This window comes from Prionailurus bengalensis, chromosome B2 (assembly GCF_016509475.1).
Source record: "Prionailurus bengalensis isolate Pbe53 chromosome B2, Fcat_Pben_1.1_paternal_pri, whole genome shotgun sequence".
NCBI classification, from domain to species: Eukaryota; Metazoa; Chordata; class Mammalia; order Carnivora; family Felidae; genus Prionailurus; species Prionailurus bengalensis.
The window spans coordinates 112,445,566-112,468,135 of NC_057349.1; the positions used below are offsets into that span (position 1 = coordinate 112,445,566).

The window sequence follows — 22,570 nt, forward strand, 5'->3', positions numbered from 1 at the left end:
GAAATTCTAACACTGTGAATACCTCTCAGTAAACTAGTCCTTAATCAAGTTTCAATGTTGACAAGAGAAAACCCAAATAAAAGGGAATTTAGGCACTGTCTGAAATTAATTTCCAATCATAGACAATAATTTCTCAAAATACAAACCTTAAATATAGTTGACATTCAATTATTGTATAGCTTTTCTGGTACCCTTTATATTAGCTAATGTATGCATACAGGCAATTCAGGAAACAAAGGAGATTCCTTCTCTTAATTCATCTTCTGGTATGGTTCCATCGTTATCCCAAATTAAACATTTTCTGTTTCTCTTTCTCCTACACTGCATGGCTTAAAAGATTTATAAAGAAAATCCTGAATTTTTTCAGGGGCTTTTAATTTTCTTCCTCCACACCATATGTCTCACCCAGGGCTCTACATTCCTTATTTTATTTTATCCTCATACTAATTGTATGAAATAAGTATTTTAATTCCTGTTTTAAGAAATGTTAAATGATATGTCTGTGGTTACACAGCTGGCAAGTGGTCAAAGCAGTATTTGAACCTTGATCCTTTTAACACCATGGCCTTTGTTCTTATACTATTCCACTTTTGATAAGAAGAGAAATTCATCCTAGAAAAATGTGTTCTCAAGATAAAAAGAAATGAGATATTAAACCATGAAAAACATGAAACGACCTTACAGACACATTACTAAGTGAAATAAGACAATCGGGAAAGGTTCCAGTACTGTATCAATCCCACTCTGTGACATTCTAGAAAAGGCAAGCCTATGGAAACAGTACAAAGATCAGTGGTTGCTAGAGATTGTGGAAGGGATGGATAAAGGCAGAGCACAGAGGATTTTTAGGGCAGCAAAATGATTCTGTATGAGACTAACACTGTGGAGGCAGGTCATTATACATTCATCAAAAAACGTAGTTTAAAACACCAAATGTGAACCCTAATGTAAACTCTGGACTTTGGGTGATAATGATGTGTCAGTGTAAATTCATCAGTTGTAATCATGTACCACTCTGGTGAGGGATGTTACTAGTGGCAGAGTTTGTTGGAGGGGCTATATAGGAACTCTTTGTACTTTCTGCTTAATTTTGCTATAAACTTAAAACAACTCTAAAAAATAAAATCTATTAAAAAATATTTCCCCATTATATAAACAGACATCACGGACTTTATGTTACTTCATACGGTGCTCCAATTTCTACCTGTAGCACCTGAATCTCACAGTTGAGGGGGGGAGAAAGAGAACAAAAACTAGTCAAAGCTAAACCAATAGAATATGACTCTAGAACAAGTAAAGATATCCACACGCATCCTATTTCAGTCTCTATATCCCTTTCTCTCTCCTATCATCTGTCTTGCCAGCTTTTCATCGGTTTGCCTCTTTTATCCCTACCACACAGCCTTTAAGTCCAGGAGCAGAAAAGAAAAAAATAAACACAAAACTTTTTCCCAGTATTCTTAGTATTTACTGTTTCATCGATCTGTGGGCAAGAATTCAGACAGAGCACCATGAGAATGGCTTTTCTTTGATCTCAGGGGCCTCAGCTGGGAAGACTCTATGACTGGGTTGACTAAGCAGCTTGAAGCTGGAATCATTTGGAGGCATTTTCTCTCACGTGTCCAGGCTATCATCGGGAACCTCAGCTAGCCTATCAGTCAAAATACACATACCATTGGCTTCTTCGTTGATCTTTTCACGTGGACTTGTTTGTGCACACTGGCTGTGTTCTAAGCATCTCAAAAGACAATAGGGAAATGTATGACATCTCTATGATCTGGCCTTGAAAGCCACATAGTTTCATTTCTACCATATTCATTAAAGCAGCCACTAAGTTCTACCCAGGTTCAAGTGGAAAGGACACAGACCAAAACCACCAGAAGGGAGGAGTGTCAAGGCCACAGTGTAAGCAGATATGAAATAGGATATATTATTACAGCCATTTTGGGTAATTTTGTTGTATGTTATTATATTTTAAATATCGAAGTATGTATTGCATTTGAATGTTTGGTTAAACTTTGCTCTGCATCTTTATTTCTGATTGCCTATTTCAGATTATAAAACACATAATGGCAGGCACAACCATGTTGAATTAATTTACACAAGCTCCATCATAGCACCTTGTACTTGACAATCATAGTATATAATATCATTACTAGTGCTGCAATTGCTGATAGGTACATGCACTTAAGCGATCATTATTCTTTACATTTGTAATGCGTTGCAGAAAATCTCCACACTAACCAAAAAAGACATACAGCATCTTTACTCTGCAAGTGAATTTTGTTATTCCAATTAGGTCTTGGTTGCTTGAGAAGAGTACATAATTTCTTCTCCCAAGTGAATAGATTCTTGTAAAGCAATAATTGAATCTCACAGTTGAGGGGGGAAATATCACTACCCTGAAGGAACTATCTGTTTTCCTCCACAATTAGTCACTTAGGTTTTAATAGATTATTAAGCGGTTTATATTAGTAATCTGTGTGAGATCTTGATCATGAATGCTAAACTCTTTTGAAAAGTTAACTAATGAAAGCAATTGTCCCTTTTCAGTTGATTTCATAGGTGGCTTTGATTCTTATGGCTATCAAGGGCCTCAGAAGACATCTCATTTACAACTACAGCCTATGTACATGTAAGTACTTTATTTTGGAGGTAGTCTATGATACTAAAAGATGATTAAGTAAGCACTGTCATGGTGCAAAATAGATGGCATGCAGCTTTCCTTCAACTACATACTTCCAGTATTTTCTCTTCTATTAATGTTGTTTTGGCTGGGATAATTCTAACAACATTTTCTTCATAATTCATTTTTAAATTTAACTTATCAGAAATGCCATCTCTAAAGTTACTTTTAGTCTTATATAAAGTATCAACTACATAGCTAAAAAGCCTTTATTAATATTTCTTTGAATACTTTATTAATACTTCTTTGAATGACCCAAAAGTTATATATTTTGAAAATGATATAATATTATGGGTAATTATATGCAACTATATATAAACTATGTGTTCTGGTTTTCCCAGGAGAGTCTCAGTTTACATAGGTTGTCCTGGTATAGTTATTACCAGTACCTCTTCTTACTCTCAAAAGTATTCTCATTTGGATGATAAATGATAGGCTATATGTAGTTATATATAGTATAACCCTATAGTTATATATAGTGTTAAAAAAACTGAGCAATAATATTCTTTATTCTTTTTCTGATGTGAAGTGAAAATTACGCCAGAAGAGTAACACTGAAATTTATCAGACCCTTAACTCTAGCACTCAAGAGAGCAGACATACAATCAGAGCCTGATTTTTATATCTGTGTTTAGGCAAATTCCCTTGGATAACAACTGATAACAAATTCTATATATCAGCATCAAGTGATATGCTGAATTGCAAGCGAAGATCAAAATAGAAAGTAAGATTCCAATTCATTTTGAAATGTGAGCTTCTCTCTTTGAAGATATGTGTTTGTCGTCATTGTCCTCCACCATTGAATCATTTTGCCTTTTAGTATTGTTAATGTCTAGGATGATAAATGGATTTGGAGTATTTCTCTTCCAAGAGATTAAAGTAATCTTTATACACCTCCTTGTAAGCTTCTCTTTAAAAGGGGAACGATCTATGCATCATGCCTGCGCTTTTCTTTGGAAGTATTTGGCAATACCACCCATAAAAAAGACCTGATCTGTTCAGAAATCCACCAATACTATATGCATTCAAAGCCTTCCCTCTGCAAACAGTGCATCGCACAATCTCTTTTGTATCCCCATAACCACTGCCCTAAATCAGCGTTCATTACCTTACGTTTTCCTGTCTCTTTCTAATTTTAGTACCTCTGTCCCGTCTTCCATGTGGCTGCCAAATTACTCTTCCCAAAGTACCACTTTGACTCTTTCCCCTCCTTGTCCCCAAACTATCAGTTAATCCCTATTACCTACTAAACAAAGTCCACATTGCTTACCGTAGCTTACAAGTATCCTCTGACCTGGCCCCAACATCTTGCTGAAATATTCTCTCTTCTCTTCAACCCTTAACAACTTTTGACTCCCAACCATATGCAGCTGATGCTAGGAGATACTGGGAAAGTGTAATAATGAATAAGAGCTGGCTCCTGTCCTGATGAATCTTATACTCTATTGAGGGCATTAGGAGTCTGCCATCTTACCCATTTTTTGCCGGTGAAACTAGAACTCTTGCTTTCCACCAATATGACATGTGTTTCTCTAGTTGCCCATGCTGTTCTCTTGACACCAAACATATTTTTTTCCAAGATGAAATACCACTATCCTTCAAATTATATCTTAAAATATATATTTTATGGAAGAGTTTTAAATCTCTTTTTCCTCTGATACTTCTCTTTTTTTTTCTTTTGCCTAGCACTATACTTGTTTTCTGTTTAGACCAAAATTTCCTGTCCTCCCAGGAAGACTTGATAGCTCACACAAAAAGTAAAATTACAAACCCTTTAAGTTCGTTACCACTCTTCCCTATATTGTATCATAGCTTTATATAAAGTGTTCTATTAAAACATAAAGGCAAAGCAATACAGGACAGTGGTTAAGAGGACCTAGAAGGCAGAGTACTAGAGATGAAATTCTTTATGACCTTGGACATACAACTTGATTTGAATAACTTTAATTATTCTCATCAAATCTAAGTCTCCTTACCTGCAAAAGAGAGATGATAGCACATGTACTTCATATAATTATTTTGAATTTATAAGTATATAAGATGTAAAACATGCCACATGGTAAATGCTTAAAAAAACATAACTTAGTAGTACTGGGAACAATGCTTATGTGAACCAATATTACTCATGAAAAGACTTTATCGAATCAGAAATCAATATACTATACAATATAATATATAATATACTATATTTCATAGTATACAAAGGGATTTCCTCTGGAAACAATAGATCACATATAATATCCACCCAAATAACATGCAACAATATGTGCTCAAGAGTAGACCAGAACATCTAGAAAGCTTGTAATTGCTTATTTCTGACAATATCACATAGCATTTCTTCATCATGTAACACTTCATTGTGTTTATGAATATGAATGATCAATAAATATGATCAAGCTATAATAAGTTACATGTAACCACATATATAGGATTAGCTATCTTAGAGAATGCTAATTATACATAATCAAGTATATTGTTTCAAATCAGGCATCCATAATTCTAATGTCTTCAAAAGGGGACCCTGCATATTTAATATCCATCATTAAATTCCTGAGGACCAAACTTACCATGATTTTATTAAATAGAAGACTTTAAATGACAAACGAAAAGTAATAAAAATATTATTTTCTTCCTTACTGCCTGGGAACACTAAAATTATGTAAGAAGTTTCAAGTCTCACTGCTCATGAAAAAAGTTGAATGTTCCATGACATTCAGATTTAGGAAGTTAGAATTAATTGCATATAACAAATCACTAGTCAAAATACTACCACTGCCCCTTCTACAAAACATCCCCTTACCGGACTTCAAGTTCTACAACACTGAGATTTTATTTTACAGATGAGGAAACTGGAGGAAGAGAAAGGAAAACAAAGGTCACACAACCTGTTAGTTGTGCCACCCCCAATTATCAACCAGTTTTCCTAACCCCTTAGTTCAGTGTTCTTTCCAAACTCTTAGACCTGTGAGTTTGCTCTGGCATTCATTATATTTCCTGATTTTTAATGTACTTAGTTGTACTTCTCACACTAACTTGGCTGCCATACCTCCAAACATGCCTGCACCCCTCCCTTTCTCTGCAACCAACTATCCTCTTCTGATTTTACATTATGCAGTAGCCTTCAACATGGTAGCCTTCAGAACCACTCATCTGACAGCCATCGCCTATTCAAACCCTGTGAAAAACCAAAAGTGACTCATGCATAAATTTCACCCCTGCTGAGAGGAAGGGACCCGAACATCTCCTATGTCTTTGTCCTTTAGGGAGTAGCTTTTCCTGTCAACCTGCCATAATAAGTCTCATAAAGTAAGAGTAATTCAACATCATGGTCCGGTTCAAGCACTTTCACTATATTATATAGCAACTGGAAATAAAAGCAGTTCCTTAGAAGGAACGCAAATGCTTAAAAAAGTAATGTGCAGTTTTAGCTGTGGGATTTCCATTATGCCCAGCAAATCCGTGGCTAAGAGCTTTGAAAACACTGCCCTGACTGACTTCCATTCACAGCCACGTTTCAGTTCCTACAGTCATTGAATAGACAGCCCTCTCTTTTTTAGTTAAGTTGGGAGAATGTTCTGTAATTCTTTAGATTATCTATCATCCATCCTAAAAGAAAAGGTTTTCATTAATTTGTTTCTTATGGTTTGGTAAACTTCTTTGAAACAAATAATAGCCATGAAGCTCCCTCACAAAAACATTCCCATGTCCACAGGTTAATTTTCTAACAAAGTAGCTGTTTTGACTATCACTGACCTATGTGCCATCGCCAGTAGAGATGTGTTTGGGCTCCCGCAGTATAAACTGTGAGAATATCCCATGGTATATTAGCAACATTTGAAAACACTGCATTCTTTTTGGCAGCCTAATTGTATAGCAATACATATTCATTTCATTTGTCCCCAGAAATGGATTTTAAATTATCATAAGTGGCCACTTTACCCAAGAGGTTACAGAGGAAAAAGAAACAGAGAGGAAAGTTGTCTCATTTTAAGCACAATTTGGGCTTGGACTTTTTTGTGTTTAATTTTTGCTTGTTCTTGTGCTTGGAGAGGTGAGAAAGATGCTGGGCTCTCCCCCTTGATTAAAAACAACTTTTCTTTCTCTCTCTTTCTCTCTACCAGGTCAAAATAATACAGATGGCCTCAGTATGTCAGCTCCTGGACCTTTCAAAGAACTTGTTTTGCAGTGGCCTCCTGCATTTTATGAAGAGCAAGAAGCAACTGAGTTTAAATATATATACATGTTAACAGAACAAACATAAAGCCTCTACATACACTGAGACACACACACACACACACACACACACGCACACACACACACAGAGGCACATACTAATTCCTCTTGGCCTCCTCTTTCTAACTGAAACAAATATGCAGGACACTCCCATCTTGGATTTCCTGAAAGTAGGCTTCTTTCTCCCAGGCCTTTGGAAAGTTCATAAGGAGATGTGTTGGTGCCCTCTGCTGGCCGTCACTAACTACTCTGCAGCCCAGCCAGTCGGCCTCTGTGAGCTGCAAAGTCATCCAGGGCACATTAGTTTGACAGCCCTGTCTTCTGCACTCCATACGTCTTGATAGCACCACGGCTACGTAGGCAATGTAATTGCAAAAACAAACAAAACATGCCATGATGACCTTGTAACCGAAGTCCGAAATGGCAGGTTGTTTGCCCTAAAGGCTATACCGTACATACTTGCCTTAACCCACCTAAGTTGTGCGCCCGAGTCTCAGTGCAGACCTCCCCAAGTCACTTCCTTTAGGCTAACACACTGCTATTAATTCCGAACGAGTTTGAGTCTGTGTGTTTCACGTCAAGAAACAGGACTGCATAGCTCAGCAGCTCAGTGTGTCTGTGTACAAAAACTGCCAGCTGTCAGCAAAGTGCTTTATCATTGAACCTCCATGGTGGCCAAAAACAGACAAGTGACAATAACAACAACAATAATAATCATGTTCTTTATAATTCTTAAATATGGTCTTCTGAAGGGGTTGGGTGGGACAAAATAAAATTTATTAATCTACTAAACTCATAATCTACTGGAAGCAGAGAACAGAAATGGCTTAACTCACTGATTTTATTTACTGCACTCTAGGTGCTTTTATAAGTATCTACAAATGTCTTTTACTAACACAGAAACAGCTGTGGATTTCTATCAACAGAGGCCAACTGAATATGTATTAGCTATGTTTACTCTTTTATATCTAATTCAAATGGAAGACCCTACGTAGGTGAACTTTTTTTCCTAACTTCAGCGTACGAGATTATTTTTTGGGTGGGCGGGGGGAGCAATAGTTACCTTGGTGAAATATTTGAGATCTCTTTGTGGTATTTGGGGGATCTGTTGTGTGTTAGAGTGTATTTTAATCCTCCTGTATTATTGTGGCAGAAAAACTGTGCTGTTAACGTAGTTGGCAACAAGATGCCTTTGGAAACTTAATAGTAGGTCAATGTGTTTATGGAATATTCTGAATTCCTAGGAAATTTTGTTCTATATACTCAAGCATTATTTGGTTTTCATTAGTGGGAAACATAATTAGCTCAGGCTTATCAGGAACTCCGAAGAGTCATGTTTTTTCTTGGATCCACCTGAGATGCTAAAATCAATTTTTTTAAAACTAATACAACATCCTTCAGTGCAGTGAAATTGAGACTTGAAAAGTTACAAATTGGCATGGAGCAATGTTTTCTCTCTTGGTTTCTATGTAGTTTCTTCAGTTATTGGGTTAACCTACTTTGGACCTTAGCCCATCCAGATCTACATAAACCAGCCCCATTACTGTGTTTGCATGGATGTCTGTGAAATACACACATATACATTCAAAAATGATAACGGAACAAAGGTTATATTGGAGCATAAACTAAAAAAAAAAAAAAAAAAAAAAAAAAAAAAGGTTCCAGCACTTGTGCTTGAATTTTCTCAGTGGCTTGTATATGTTTGTCCATACATACATGTATAAAATAAATAATTGCAAACATGTCAGTGAAACCTCATATGATGATTTTATAGTGACATGCATGTTTAATGTAGGAGAAAAATATTTACCAATTTATTGTCCTCTGATTCTTAAAATTTAAATACTCTACATGCCAGAAACTATTCTAATGTGACTATTAACGTGAAAATTAAAATGAGGTTTCACTGTACATTCATGCTGTGATGAGATTCCACCTTATAGGACATGTATATGGATAGAGATTTAAGTGCACAGAGAACAAGCCCTCATATTCCTGCTTTAAGTTGCAGCCAAGCTACCACTTAATCACTACTATCATCACCACCAAAATTTTCAAAACCAGTTGTTGACTACTAAAGAGTAATTCGTGGACAGGTCTTCTTTTGGGAGCAGTGAGCACAGTAGTGTGATTATATCTGGAAAACCATCTGAGTTGTACAGCTGATTCCTCCTCAAAATCCGGTGAAGAATGCTATTTTTCTAGGCTGAGCTTTTGTTATAAACCTAATATTCAGAAGGCAAGAGTTACAATCCTGATGTGTCTTTTTTTTTTGCGTTTGTTAATTCTGAATGTATTTTTAACAGAGTGATTTTTTTGACTTACTAGTGTAATTTGCATTTTAAAAATAAATGGAAAAACAATTAAGCTTCTGAGCCATCCCTGAAAGCCCCTCCTTCTCACAGTGTATCTGATTATATCATTGACAAGAAAAACCTATTAAATTTACATGAAGGCAACGCTGATGTTCTGTGCTATGCAGGAATGGATATGTCAGCAATAAAAAGAAATTGCCAGGTCATGGCACCATGTTAGCTCAGTCATAGGTAGCATGCACTTTCATTATCCCCTAACACTAAGGGATCTTTTACAAGACTGCCTGGAATAGACTTGCTGTCATTTGGAGAACTTTTTTTTTTTTTCCTTTCAATCTGGAATTTAGAGTTAACATCAGGCTAATAGCTGACAGAGGTGTTAGGGCACTATGTTAAAAACCTTTGCTTAACATAGGTGGGGTTTTTTCTTTTTTTTAAGGTCAAATTATTTAAAATAAAATGATTTAGAATACTCATTTAATCATTGCTCCTTTGAGGACCGATCGTTGACAACACTATAAGTGAACCATGTTGGGGTAGGGTAGGCAAGCAGAAAAGATTCACCCAAGGAATTTATGATTGCGTAACCATAATTTCAGCTGAGGTTCACTGTGTAGCTGAAAGGGAGAGAAGGTAGAGGGATCAGGCTTGGGCTGTCTCAGGCTTGAGCTGCTGTTGGGGCTCTTTCATTGCACAACCCCCAGAAGCCAAAATGCAGAAATCGATTGAAAATAAAAAAGGCTTTGAGGCAACATTCCAAGAAGCTGAAGATCAACTTGTAGAATTTGACATCCTGGCCACACGGTGAGTCTTGGAAATGATGAAGCCTGTTTTTACTTTTGTTCCCTGTGTGAAAGGTGTGTTGATATGGTTCATTGTGGATGACTGGCAGGATGTTGCTTCATACTGTGAGGTCAAATACACACATCTCAGTTGCAAAAAAAGGGATAAAAGTTAATAAAGCAACTATATATATATATATATATATACGCTAAAGAAAAGATTCCCACCTCTGGAGTTCTCAAATAAGGTGTGCATTTGGTAAGTAATAAATATTATTTGTTGATGGCACCAAGATCTTCATTTGTAACTGTTGAAATCCTAATCTCTAATACAGTGAAAGAAATAGCCAACATTCCATCATACTATAACAAATGGGTCATAAACTCAGAAATACAAGCTCATTTTATGTAGGTTACATTACAGAACAAACTTTTGAGATCCAAACCCATTTATTGTAGAGACAGTAAGCTAAGGCCCACAGAGATCAAGAAATTACTCAAGACTACCATTTATTGTGAAAATGCAAATCACTCACCATTCTACAACAAATTCCTGTATGCGTACTCTGACCAGAATAGAATAAATCAAATCCCAGGCAATGGGATTTGTCAACTGACCCTAGACTGTTAAATCAGAATGAACCCTGATGAGGAAGACTCTAAGATAGTATAAGATCATGAAATGTGTCTGAATTATTGTGTATTAGGTTCAATATAGTCTCAATGTTAAATGTTTCATTATCTTACAGTTTTTTATACACCAAAACTCATACCCACATGTAAATGTCGTCGACAAATTATGTTTGTTTTCAAGGTTTAGAAGTTTTTCTGTTATTTCTCGTATAATGCATTTGTGAATAGTTAATATTAGAGAGATTGAGATTACTTGAACTGTTTCATCATGAAAATACTTACCGCGATTGACAAGACTATCTTCCTTCAGACATTTGATCCATCTCTGATAGAATTTCAGCACTAAACACTTGTACTCAGAAAGCTTTGATACCAAGATCCTTACATTGTAAAACACTGAAGCCCCAGTTATTCTCACCACATGTGAATCTTTGCTTAGGATCTGTGTTCAATCCTTTTCATTTTATTACATCTTCCTTCCACTCCTGAGAAAGGAAAGAACAAAATCTGTGATTGATGTATTATGTCCAATTTAAAACATGCTAGTATCCGGAAACAATCACTTTTGATAACTATAAGAGCAAAATCTCTAAGACATGTATGTGCTCTATGCCTTTTAATTCAACAAAAACTTGAACTGGATAATGCATTCCAGAGTCTCATTTACCACCGAAATCTGCAACGGTATCATGAGTTATGACTGTCAGTGACAACAAAGAAAATGATGGTGAGTTTCTCCTAAAAAGGGATAAAGGCACTTCTTTTTATATTCTTTAGAATTATAATGAAGATCATTTTTTAAAAATCCTCAAACATGGAGTTTAGATGCAAATGAGCTCAAAATTTGTATAGGTATTGAAAGTTTATTTCTATATGATAAATTCAGAGAGGAAAAATCCTGTTATAAGCCACATGTTGATGCTCTGATACAGTCCAAACCTTTATTAAAATTAATGTAAGCCTTCTCTATAATGAGAGCACAGAATTGTGGCCCCTTAGTAACAAAACAGTTATATTTTTTAACCTCTCATTCTACTCTCATATGAATTTAAGCTGTAACAGCAATGGAATAAAACAACTCCCAAAAAAAGATTGCAAATTGATGCTGTCACCCCAAGGATGATGGATTGATTCAATTAATCAGCAAGTCTTTTCTAAGAGTCCTTCGGGGAGTTATTTACCAGAGGCATACCCTGTTTATTCCCCTTTTGTGTGCCTGTCATTTTTCTTCATTATTCTTCTAGTTTTACTCATTATATCCTTTGGGGATATGTTGATCTCCACGTGCAGAGAGGTTTTGCAAACTGCTGTCTAGACATAAATCTTCCAAGCTTCAAACTGGAGGCCACCAGGACACCTGAGCCTCTTGTCATTGTTATCTCAGGCTGACCGACACTCTCAGGATGAAGTCAAGCAAATGAACACGGAGTTACAAATGATAAGTCACGGGGAACTTACCAAATTTAGTAAAGATTATGAAAAATCCTCCACTGGTAAAGATGTAAAAACTTTGTGTTCCAGACACCTATGGAACTAGTCTTTGCATCTGCAAAAGCAGATTGGTAGGGCAGGGCCAGAGGGTTGAGAGGCAGGGGTCCGTGCTAACAATTAATGGAAAAACAAAACATACTTGGTGTTTGTATTGAGTGCCAAAAAGCAAATGCTCTCAGACACGAAACATTTCCATTTCCAACAGGTCAAGTAACCTGTCTATATCTTGTTATCAGGGGTGGCTACATAGTTTGTAGGACCCGTGAAAAATGCAAATGTGGAGCTCTTGTTCAAAGAGTAGAAAAAGAGTGCTACTAAAGGTACTAAAATATTAAGACTTTTCCTTCTAAAGTATTTTATTACTTATAAAACATAATAAGGCCAAATAGTAACATATAAATAACACAAAATATAAATAATAAAAAATACTTAGATGTCATAATTTTAAATAATACAATGAATACAATACTTTATTAGTGGGATATCTTGACTGATAATAAGATGTTTGACTCACCTTTCTATAACTTAATATTAAGTCATCAAAATGTATACTTTGAACCAATTCCTTTTTAATCAATATAAATGAAAGTGATGTCAGTCACTCTTGGCAAATGCATCACAACCTTTTATAATTTTTATGAAACTATAGTTTTTAATTTAGAGAAGAATCTCCCTGCTTCTGTCGCTGTTACTAGAGCCATGAAGAATATTTTATAAACAGTGACAACATTGCAGTAAATTTCTGATAAACTACTTATAAATATTAGTCATTTGAGTTAATGGTTCACAGAACAATTTTTCTAAAAAAGATTAAACTTCATAAAAAAAATCACTTTCATGTAAACCTGAATCAAATTTTAAAGAAAATTATAAAGGCGCCTGGGTGGCCCAGTCGGTCAAGCATCCGACTTCAGCTCAAGTCGCCATCTCATGGCTCATGGATTCAAGACCCACGTCGGGCTCTGTGCTGACAGCTCAGAGGCTGGAGCCTGCTTCAGATTCTGTGTCTCCCTCTTTCTTTGCCTCTCCCCCACTAGCCTGCACGCCCTAGCACTCTCTCTCTCTCTTTCCCTCTGTCTTTCTCAAAAATAAATAAACGTTAAACAAAAGTTTTAAAGAAATATTATATAATAGGATCTTAGTGTTTCCTCTGACATTTCCTGTAACTTGTTCAAGAAGCTAAAAATGGCTTCCTGGTTTCCATGTACTTAAAAACACCCACTTAAGTAATCTACTGCTATATGTTCAGTTACAAGAAAAATAATTTTAAAATTGTCTTTCTCAATAATTTGTTCTTCTGCAGCATCTTATGAAAATAGTTATCTTCTGTCTATTACTGATACTAGTCTCTACTTTTTATGTGTGAGCCCACGGATCTGTTTTTTTTACAACGTTGCTGCAGTTCTCAAAACGAGAGATTCCAAACTCTTTGAATAATCCCAATGGTGCTCTGATAATGCTTTATTAAACGCTGACGTGTATACATTTACCTTATAATAATTTTCTGACGAAGCTTACTGCCCGAGCACCAGCGGTTCATGTCCCAGCACTAAAGTCATAGTTAGCATTTGTGCAAAAGCCACAGGGACGAGGGCTTTTGGGGAATTAATAGGCAAGCTGGCCTCCCCCCAGTTCCTAGGGCTGCCAAGGGCCCCTACTTCCCCCCAGGGGTAGAGCTGCCCCTTCTGCTGCTGTTGGGGCCACTGTCACCCCCGCCAATCTTATCCTCAGTTGGTCCCCAGCCCAGCAGCTCCTCCGACTGCCCTGAGGCAGCCCAGGCCAATTGCTCTGCAGGCTGCGTGCTGTGCCCTGGGGCCTAAGCCTGTGCCCTCCGGTATTGCTGCTAGATCACAAACATTCATGCCATGCAGGCTGTCACCCCAGGATATCTTGTCTACTCACCACATGCTCAAGAATAATATATTAAGAATTTCATGAAGAGGATAGTAGAACATTAAACCAAGCACCAGACTCCTCTGAGTGTGGGGACCATGTGCAATGAAACGTGTCATATGCCCATCCATAACGCTAGCTAGACCTGCTTGCTACAGAAGCCGAGACTAAAAAATTCTACATCTACTCCACTTCAGGCTTACCCCCATTTTGTTACTGGAATAAATGGAACTGGGATAGTGCGTTTATTATTAAAAAATAGTCCTGGGATGTTTTTACTAAGAAGGAAAGGATGATTATTTCAAAAAAGAATGAAACACAAAAAGGATAGATTGGATACCTTGGACACCAAGGCTGGGAGTATTTTCAGACTTTCCAGTGAATTGGATCAAATACCTCGTTATATGCATAATTAGTCAGGTTTTTATTACACTTCTATTAAAGAAAGAGTTTTGTCATGATGATTGAAATCCATTATGGTGCAAGGGCACTAACATTTCATGGCTACAATTCAATCTAGTTCTGCAGGTTTAAGAATAAATTTCAAGAATAACAACAAAGGTTTTTTCTAAATCCTTCCCACTAAAATTTTAAAATAAGAACTGTTGAGGTAAGGCATAGTATGTATCCAATATATTTAAAGTAAGATGGATATATTGTGGAAATGCATTTAGAAACTGAAAATATACCTAATTATACTGCATCATGAATCAAGACACCATGTGTTAAAAGAGTAAATTGAAATAACTATATTTTATGTAATTGAGAGATTTTTTTTCCCTTCATATTTCTGTATGTGGACATATATTGGAAGCACTAGAGTAGCAAAGTCCCCTCCTTACTCCATTTTCCATTTTTAACAATATGCAGTATAAAATGACATTAAAGCTATAAGTGCCACACAGTACTCTCCTGGTCACAGCATCTAAGTGACAGATCCAAATCTCACAACACAATCTGTCTGCAGAGCCCACAGTTCTAACCTCTAGGAAACAAAATAAATCTCCAGAGAGCAGTATGCAGATGTGAGTAGCTATGTTTCCCTTTGATGTCAAAGAAGATCTGTCTCTGATTATAGTGACTTTTTATTCATGCATTCACAGAATATGTCATTCTTACCTTATTCGAACAACTTCCTTCCATCCACCACACCTCCCCAAACACTTTCCATTGAGACATGAAATGAGATTTCTTAACAATTACGGCTGTCAGGCAGAGGGTGGACTTCAGGGGAAGACTCTGGAATTATTCCTCCCTTAGGGTCACCATGTCTTAAATTTGGTCCTATCACGACCATAGGGTCTCTCTCACCAACATCCGTTCCCTGTCTGTATAGAGAGAAATGAAAGCACAGTAAATCTTGGTAAACATGGTCAACTCTGAAGGAAAACAAGACACTTGTAATATATTGTGTTTATAAATTCCCCTCTCCATAAGTCCCACTTTGGTTGTGCTTGACATTTAAAATTGAAACTAACAGAGAAACGCTGAGCTAAAGTGAAAAGGGATATGGATGGGCAGTAAACCAGGACTTGTTATGTAATTGTTGCCAGTGTCATTCATTCTTACAGACAGAATTTAATATCACCACAAAAAGTCACATCATCCTAAAGATTTAATATGAAAGATTCCTTTTATATTAAAAGGCAAAACAAAAACTGAAGCAATTTCCTACATTTTTCCACCATTCATGCCAAGTGTAGTGGTATTTCCTCATCAAATATCTATTGGCAATTTCTACTTCTTAAATGACGTACATTTACAGTTAAAAGCCAGGTATGGGAACAAAAAGAAAAAATGCATTTCCTAAAAACAAACAAAAAAAATCTTGCCCACTGATTTATCTTTTCTTATAATTTTCTTATAAAAGTCAACAACATTTTATATATATTATTGATTGTTAGAGGGCCGTCGCAAATTTTCTTCATTCTTGCTTCGGTTGACAATTTGTATTGAAGGAGATGGAAGCACATACAATTGATATGACTCTCAAATAATTCCAGGTATAAATCATTGTATTAGTTTCCTGTTGCTGTGGTATCAAGTTACCACAACTTGGTGATTTAAAACAACACAAACTTTTTAAGATATTAAGATATGATTCTCGAGATCGAAAGTCCCAAATAGGCTTCATTGGACTAAAATCAAGGTATCGGTGGTATTTCATTACTTCTAGAAGCTTGAGAGAAGAATCCATTTCTTTCCTTTTTCCAAATTTGAAAGACTGCTTGCATTCTTTGGTTAGAGTCCTTTTCGTCCATCTTCAAAGTCAAAAGTGTGGCATCTTCAGATCTCTCCTTGACTCTATGACCTCTGATTTCATCATCACATCTCTCTCTGACACTGACCTTCTTGCCTCCCTCTTATAAGGACCCTTTTGATTATGTTGGATAATCCAGGATAATCTTCCCATCTCGAAATTCATATATTAATCACATCTGCCAAAGGGACTACAAAACCTTCTTTGTTACATAAGGTAAAATATTCATAAGTTTCAGGAATTAAGGCCTGGACATTTTTGGAGGGACATTATTCTACCTACCATAATCACCTGTGTCTACCCAGGCACTACTCACACCCCCTGAGGTAAGATGTTCTTTCTGAGAGTCAGCATTTCTAATTGCTGATATGTAATATGTAGGATATTAAAAATCTTCAAAGAATTCACAGAACTGCTTTTTAAAAAAAATTTTTTTTGATGTTTATTTATTTTTGAGAGAGAGACAGAGCACGAGCGGGGAAGGGGCAGAGAGAGAGGGAGACACAGAATCCGAAGCAGGCTCCAGGCTCTTAGCTATCAGCATAGAGCCTGATACAGGGATCAAACTCACAAAATGCAAAGCTCATGACCTGAGCTGAAGTCGGATGCTTAACCAACTGAGCCACCCAGGTGCCCCATAGAACTACTTAACTAAGCTCAAATCCTCTGTTTTCTAGCAATAGAAGTTAGAGCCTTGAGGGCACCTAGGTAGCTCAGTCAGTGAAGCTGCCAACTTGATTTTGTCTCAGGTCATGATCTCCCAGTTCCTGAGTTTGAGAGCCACATCCAGGTCTGTGCTGACAGTGCAGAGCCTGCTTGGGTTTCTCTCTCTCTCTCTCTGCTCCTTCCTTGCTAGTTCTGTCTCTCTCTCTCTCTCTGTTCCTTCCTTGCTAGTTCTCTCTCTCTCTCTCACAAAATAAATAAACTTTAAAAAGTTAGGGGGCGCCTGAGTGGCTTGGTCGGTTAAGCATCCAACTTCAGCTCAGGTCATGATCTCACAGTCTGTGAGTTCGAGCCCCGCGTCGGGCTCTGTGCTGACAGCTCAGAGCCTGGAGCCTGTTTCAGATTCTGTGTCTCCCTCTCTGCTCCTGCCCTGTTCATGCTCTGTCTCTCTCTGTCTCAAAAATAAATAAACGTTAAAAAAAAAATTAAAAACAAAAAAGTTAGAATCCTGGAATTGTAAGGTTGGACAGAATCTTTCAGACGAATGATTCACCTCCTTCTTAACACAAGAGATTGTTGCGTCTTAGGCTGCTGACACCCAAATGGAAGAGTTCAGTGAGATTTCCAGAGCATGTGAGATTGCTTTTTCCACTACATCATATTGTTGCTAATAATTTGTAAAATCCAACTCATTTTTAATAAACCACCTCTAATGACTGTGATTGAAAAAAGAAAAGTCTCCAGAAAAGATTAGCTGGAATCTATCCACTTGTGAAATTTTTACAGGAGTTTCTATAATACTATATAATTCATTGATTTGGATTCACATCAAGTTAGAAAAATATTCCTAATGACATTGCACTTTTTTCACAGAAGCATAATATAAGTTGATTTTTAAGTATTTATTAAATAAAAATAATAAATGCACATATTAAAAAATAAAGACTACAGGGGCGCCTGGGTGGCTCAGTCGGTTGAGCATCCGACTTCGGCTCAGGTCACGATCTCGCAGTCCGTGGGTTCGAGCCCTGCGTTGGGCTCTGGGCTGATGGCTCAGAGCCTGGAGCCTGCTTCCGATTCTGTGTCTCCTTCTCTCTCTGCCCCTCCCCCATTCATGCTCTCTCTCTCTGTCTCAAAAATAAATAAAAACGTTAAAAAAAAATTAAAAAATAATTAAAAAATAAAAAATAAAGACTATAGAAATTTAGAAAATGGCCAATAAAAGTCATTCTCCTCATGCACTCATCTTATTTCCTCTCTGTAAAGTAGTCTTTTCACGTATGTCCTTCCAAAAAAGACATTGGCTTATAGAATGGCATATGTACATAATGTTCTGCGTATGAACTTTAAAAATGTACAGAAGTGAAGCTTTGTACATACTGAATTTTACTTTTGTTCACTTACTAATTTATCTATGCCAATCTACCTCATTATTTTTAATAGATGTAGAGTGTATTCTAGTATGTGAATCAACGTTATTTACCTAACTACTCCCCTATGGGTCAACAGAAGAAGGATTTAAAAGTTTTGTTTTGTTTCAGTTTGTTTGACAATACATTATTATTATTTATTTCAGAAAAGGTCACATGTGCACTTCGTTCAGAATTAAAAAGGTCTAACAAGGGTATGAACTCCTGTTATTTAAACCTGACTTCTCCTTTTGAAGACAGCCAAATACATTCTGTGAGGGCATCTTGCTTTTTTTCACTTCAAAACTGCAGGCGTACCTGCTTTATTGTACTTCCTTTATTGCAGTTTGTGGTTTTTTGTGCCATGCTGTGTTTTTTATAAACTGAAAGTTTGTGACAACACCGCATGGAGCAAGTCTATAGGCGCCATTTTTTCAACAGCATTTGCTCACTTCATGTCATCACATTTTAGTAATTCTCGCAATGTTTCAAACTTTTTCACTATTATTATATTTCTTATGGTCATCTGTGATCAGTGTTCTTTGTTGTTACTACTGTAATTGTTTTGTGGAGCCACGAACTGTGCCCATATAAGATGGTAAACTTAATAAATGTTGTGTGTGTGATGACTGCTCCACCAACCAGCTGTTCCCTGTCTCTCTGTCACCTCCTCCTCAGGTCTCCCTGTTCCCCCGAAACACAACAGTATTAAAATTAGGCCAATGACAACCCTGCAATAGCCTCTAAGTGTTCAAGTGAAAAGAACAGTCGCTATTCTCTCAATTTAAATCAAAAGCTTGAAATGATGAAGGAAGGAATGTGGAAAGAAGTGAGGAAGGGAGGTGGAAAGAGAAGACAGGCTGACAGCTAGGCCTCTTGCACAGAAACAGTGAGCCAACTGGTGAATGCAAAGGGGAAGTTCTTGAAGGAAATTAAAGTGCACCTTTAATGACTACACCAGTGATAAGAAATCAAAACAGCCATATTGCTGATATGGAAAAAGTTTTAACGGTCTGTTTAGAAGATCAAACCAGCAAAAACATTCTCTTTAGTCAAAGTCTAACCAAGAGAAAGTCTCTATGCAGTTTTATGAAGACTGAGAGAGGTGGGGGAGCTGCAGAAGAAAAGTTTGAAGCTAGCGGAGGTTGGTTCCTGAGATTTAAGGAATGAAGCCATCCCCATAACACAAAAGTGCAAAGTGAAGCAGCAAGTGCTGATGTAGGAGTGGCAGCAAGTTATCCAGAAGATCTAGCTGAGATAATTGATGAAGGTGGCTACACTAAACCACAGGTTTCCAATGTGGATTAAACAGCTTTAAATTGAAAGAAGATGTTATTTAGGACTTTCATAGCTAGAAAGGACAAGTCAGTGCCTGGCTTCAAAGCTTCCAAAGACAGACTGATTCTCTCATTAGAGGCTACTGCAGCTGATGACTCTAAATTGAAGTCAATGCTCATTTACCATCCTGAAATCCTAGGGCCCTTAAGAATAAATCTATTCTGCCGGTGTTCTATAAATGGAACAACAAAGCCTGGATGATCGCACCATCTGTTTACCACGTGGTTTACTGAATATTTTCAGCCTTTTGCTGAGAGCTACTGCTCAGGAAGAAAAAAAGATTACTTTCAAAATACTGCTCACAATGCACTTGCTTACCCATGAGCTCTGATGGAGATGTACAACAAAATTCATACAGTTTTCATGCCTGTTAACACAACATCCATTCTAAAGCCTACAGATCAAGGAGTAGGTTCAGCTTTCAAGTCTTATTATTTTAATAAATAAATTTCATAAGGGTCTAGTTGCAATAGACAGTGATTCCTCTGATGAATCTGGGCAAAGTACATTGAAAACCATCTGAAAAGATTTCATTAAGAACATTCATAATTCATGGGAAGAGGTCAAAACATCAACATTCACAGGAGTTTAGAAGAAATTGGTTCTAGCCCTCGTGGATGACTGTGAGGGGGTCAGGACTTCAGTAGAGGGTCACTGTTGATATGGTGGAAACAGCAGGAGAACTAGAATTAGAAGTGATGCCTGAAGATGTGACTGAATTGCTGCAATCTCATAAGAAAATTTGAACACATGAGGAGTTGCTTCCTACATATGAGCAAAGAAAATGGTTTCTTGAGATGGAATGTACTCCTGATGAAGATGCTATCAAGACTGTTGGAATGGCAACAAAGGATTTAGAGTACTGCATCAAGTTGGTTGATAAAGCAGCAGTAAGGTTTGAGAGGATTGGCTCCGATTTTGAAAGTGGTTCTACCATGGGTAAAATGCTATCAAACAGCATTGTGTGCTACAGAGAAATCATTCATGAAAGGAAGAGTCAATCAATGCAGCAAACTTCATTTGTCTTATTTTAAGAAATTGCCACAGCGATCCCAGCCTTTAGCAACAACCATCCTGATCAATCAGCAGCCATCAACATCAAAACACTATTCTCCACCAACAAAAAAGATTATGACTCACTGAACTCTCAAATAATGACTAGCATTTCTTAGCAATGTTTTTAATTAAGACATGTATATTGTTTTTTTAGACATAATGCTACTATACACTTAATATACTACAGTATAGTTTAAACTATATATGTATTGGGGAACCAAAAAATTAATATGATTCCCTTTATTGCACTATTTTCTTTATTGCAGTGGTATGAAACTAAACCTGTAATATCTTCAAGGTATATTTATATATACTTAAGGTATATATAAGGTATATACTCTTTCCATGGTGGCACTCATAGTCTTCAGTGAAATATATTCTATGTCCTTGATTATCATGAGCTCTGGAAAGAACATAGGTCTTTAAAAGGACTTTGTGGTGAAAAAATTTTATTTCTAAACTATGAGAAATGTACATTTGTTTATGATAATTCAGATCTTATTAAGTAGGGCAGTCAAGACTTATTAATAAAAAATTTTGTCTGAAGCCATAAAAAACTTAACACAACTCAACACCAAAATAATAATAATGATAATAATAAAATGGGCAGAAGACATGAATAGACATTTCTCCAAAGAAGACCTACAGATGGCCAGTAGACACATGAAAAGATGCTCAACTTCAGTCATCAGAGAAAGGCAAATCAAAACCAAATGAGATATCACCTTACACCTGTCACATTGGCTCAAATCAAAAACTCAAGGATCAGCAAGTGTTGGTGAGGCTGTGGAGAATAAGAAACCCTCATGCATTGTTGGTAAGAATGCAAACTGGTGCAGCCACTGTGGAAGACAGTATAGAGGTTCCTCAAAAAATTAAACACAGAACTACCCTACAGTAGTAGTAATAGTAATTGCACTACTGGGTATTTATCCAAAGAATACAAAAACACTAATTCAAAGGGATACATGCACCCCTATGTTTATTGCAACATTATTTACAATAGCCAAATTATAGAAGTAGCCCGAGTGTCCATAGATAGATGAATGGATAAAGAAAAAAGTAGTACACACACACACACACACACACAAACACACACACACTGGAATATTATTCAGCCATAAAAAAGAATGAAATCTTGCCATTTGCAACAACATGGATGGATATAGACAGTATAATGCTAAGTGAAATAAGCAAGTCAGAGAAAGACAATACTATAGGATTTCACCCAAATGTGGAATTTAAGAAAGAAAACAGCGAACAAAGGAAAAAGAGAGACAAACCAAACAAACAAAACAGACCTTTAACTATAAAGAACATACAAATGGTTACCAGAGGGGAGTTGGTGGGGGGGGGGGGATGAGTAAAATATGTGAAGGGGATTAACAGTACACTTATCATGATGAGCATTCGGTAATATATGGAACTGTTGGATCATTATACTGTACACCTGAAACTAATATAACACTGTATGTTAACTATACTGGAATTATTTTTTTTAATTTATTCCAAGGCCAATCACCTATGTCACTTATCTAAGGACCCAACAACACACACTGTAGAGACGCTCTTCCTTAGGTCTATTCTAAGTACACTCTTCAGCAATATAAGCATATTGACAATTGCTTTGTCCTGAGTGAAGACAGAAGAGCTGCTTATCACTCCAAAAATGGTGATAAATATTTTCTTTAAAAAAATATATGCCATATGAGTTTTCACTTGTTTCTTAAAATTTCAAGATAACCCTAATCCCTGATAAAAAGATTTACATCCAGAAACAAAGCAAAGGAAATCATGAGTACTTTCCAAGA

General features: G+C 36.7%; 1 protein-coding gene and 1 pseudogene across 3 annotated transcripts in view; both read left to right on the top strand.

Moving 5' to 3' along the window:
- NKAIN2 (sodium/potassium transporting ATPase interacting 2) overlaps nt 1-8,544 on the top strand; it is a 992,770-nt gene extending 984,226 nt beyond the window's left edge. Inside the window, exons 6-8 of one of the 3 annotated variants that reach the window (XR_006299049.1) lie at nt 2,554-2,635; nt 3,322-3,410; nt 6,808-8,544. Coding sequence is in view for 2 of the 3 variants with exons in the window: in XM_043592240.1 (XP_043448175.1) it covers nt 2,554-2,635; nt 3,322-3,346 (107 nt within the window). In the remaining variant the exon portion in view is untranslated. Of the gene's footprint in view, nt 1-2,553; nt 2,636-3,321; nt 3,415-6,807 lie in introns of those variants that run through there. The other 2 variants (XM_043592241.1, XM_043592240.1) reach the window with 2 other exon arrangements.
- A 1,402-nt stretch (nt 8,545-9,946) lies between these two features.
- LOC122490529 lies at nt 9,947-21,349 on the top strand (annotated as a pseudogene).
- Nucleotides 21,350-22,570: the final 1,221 nt, after the last annotated feature.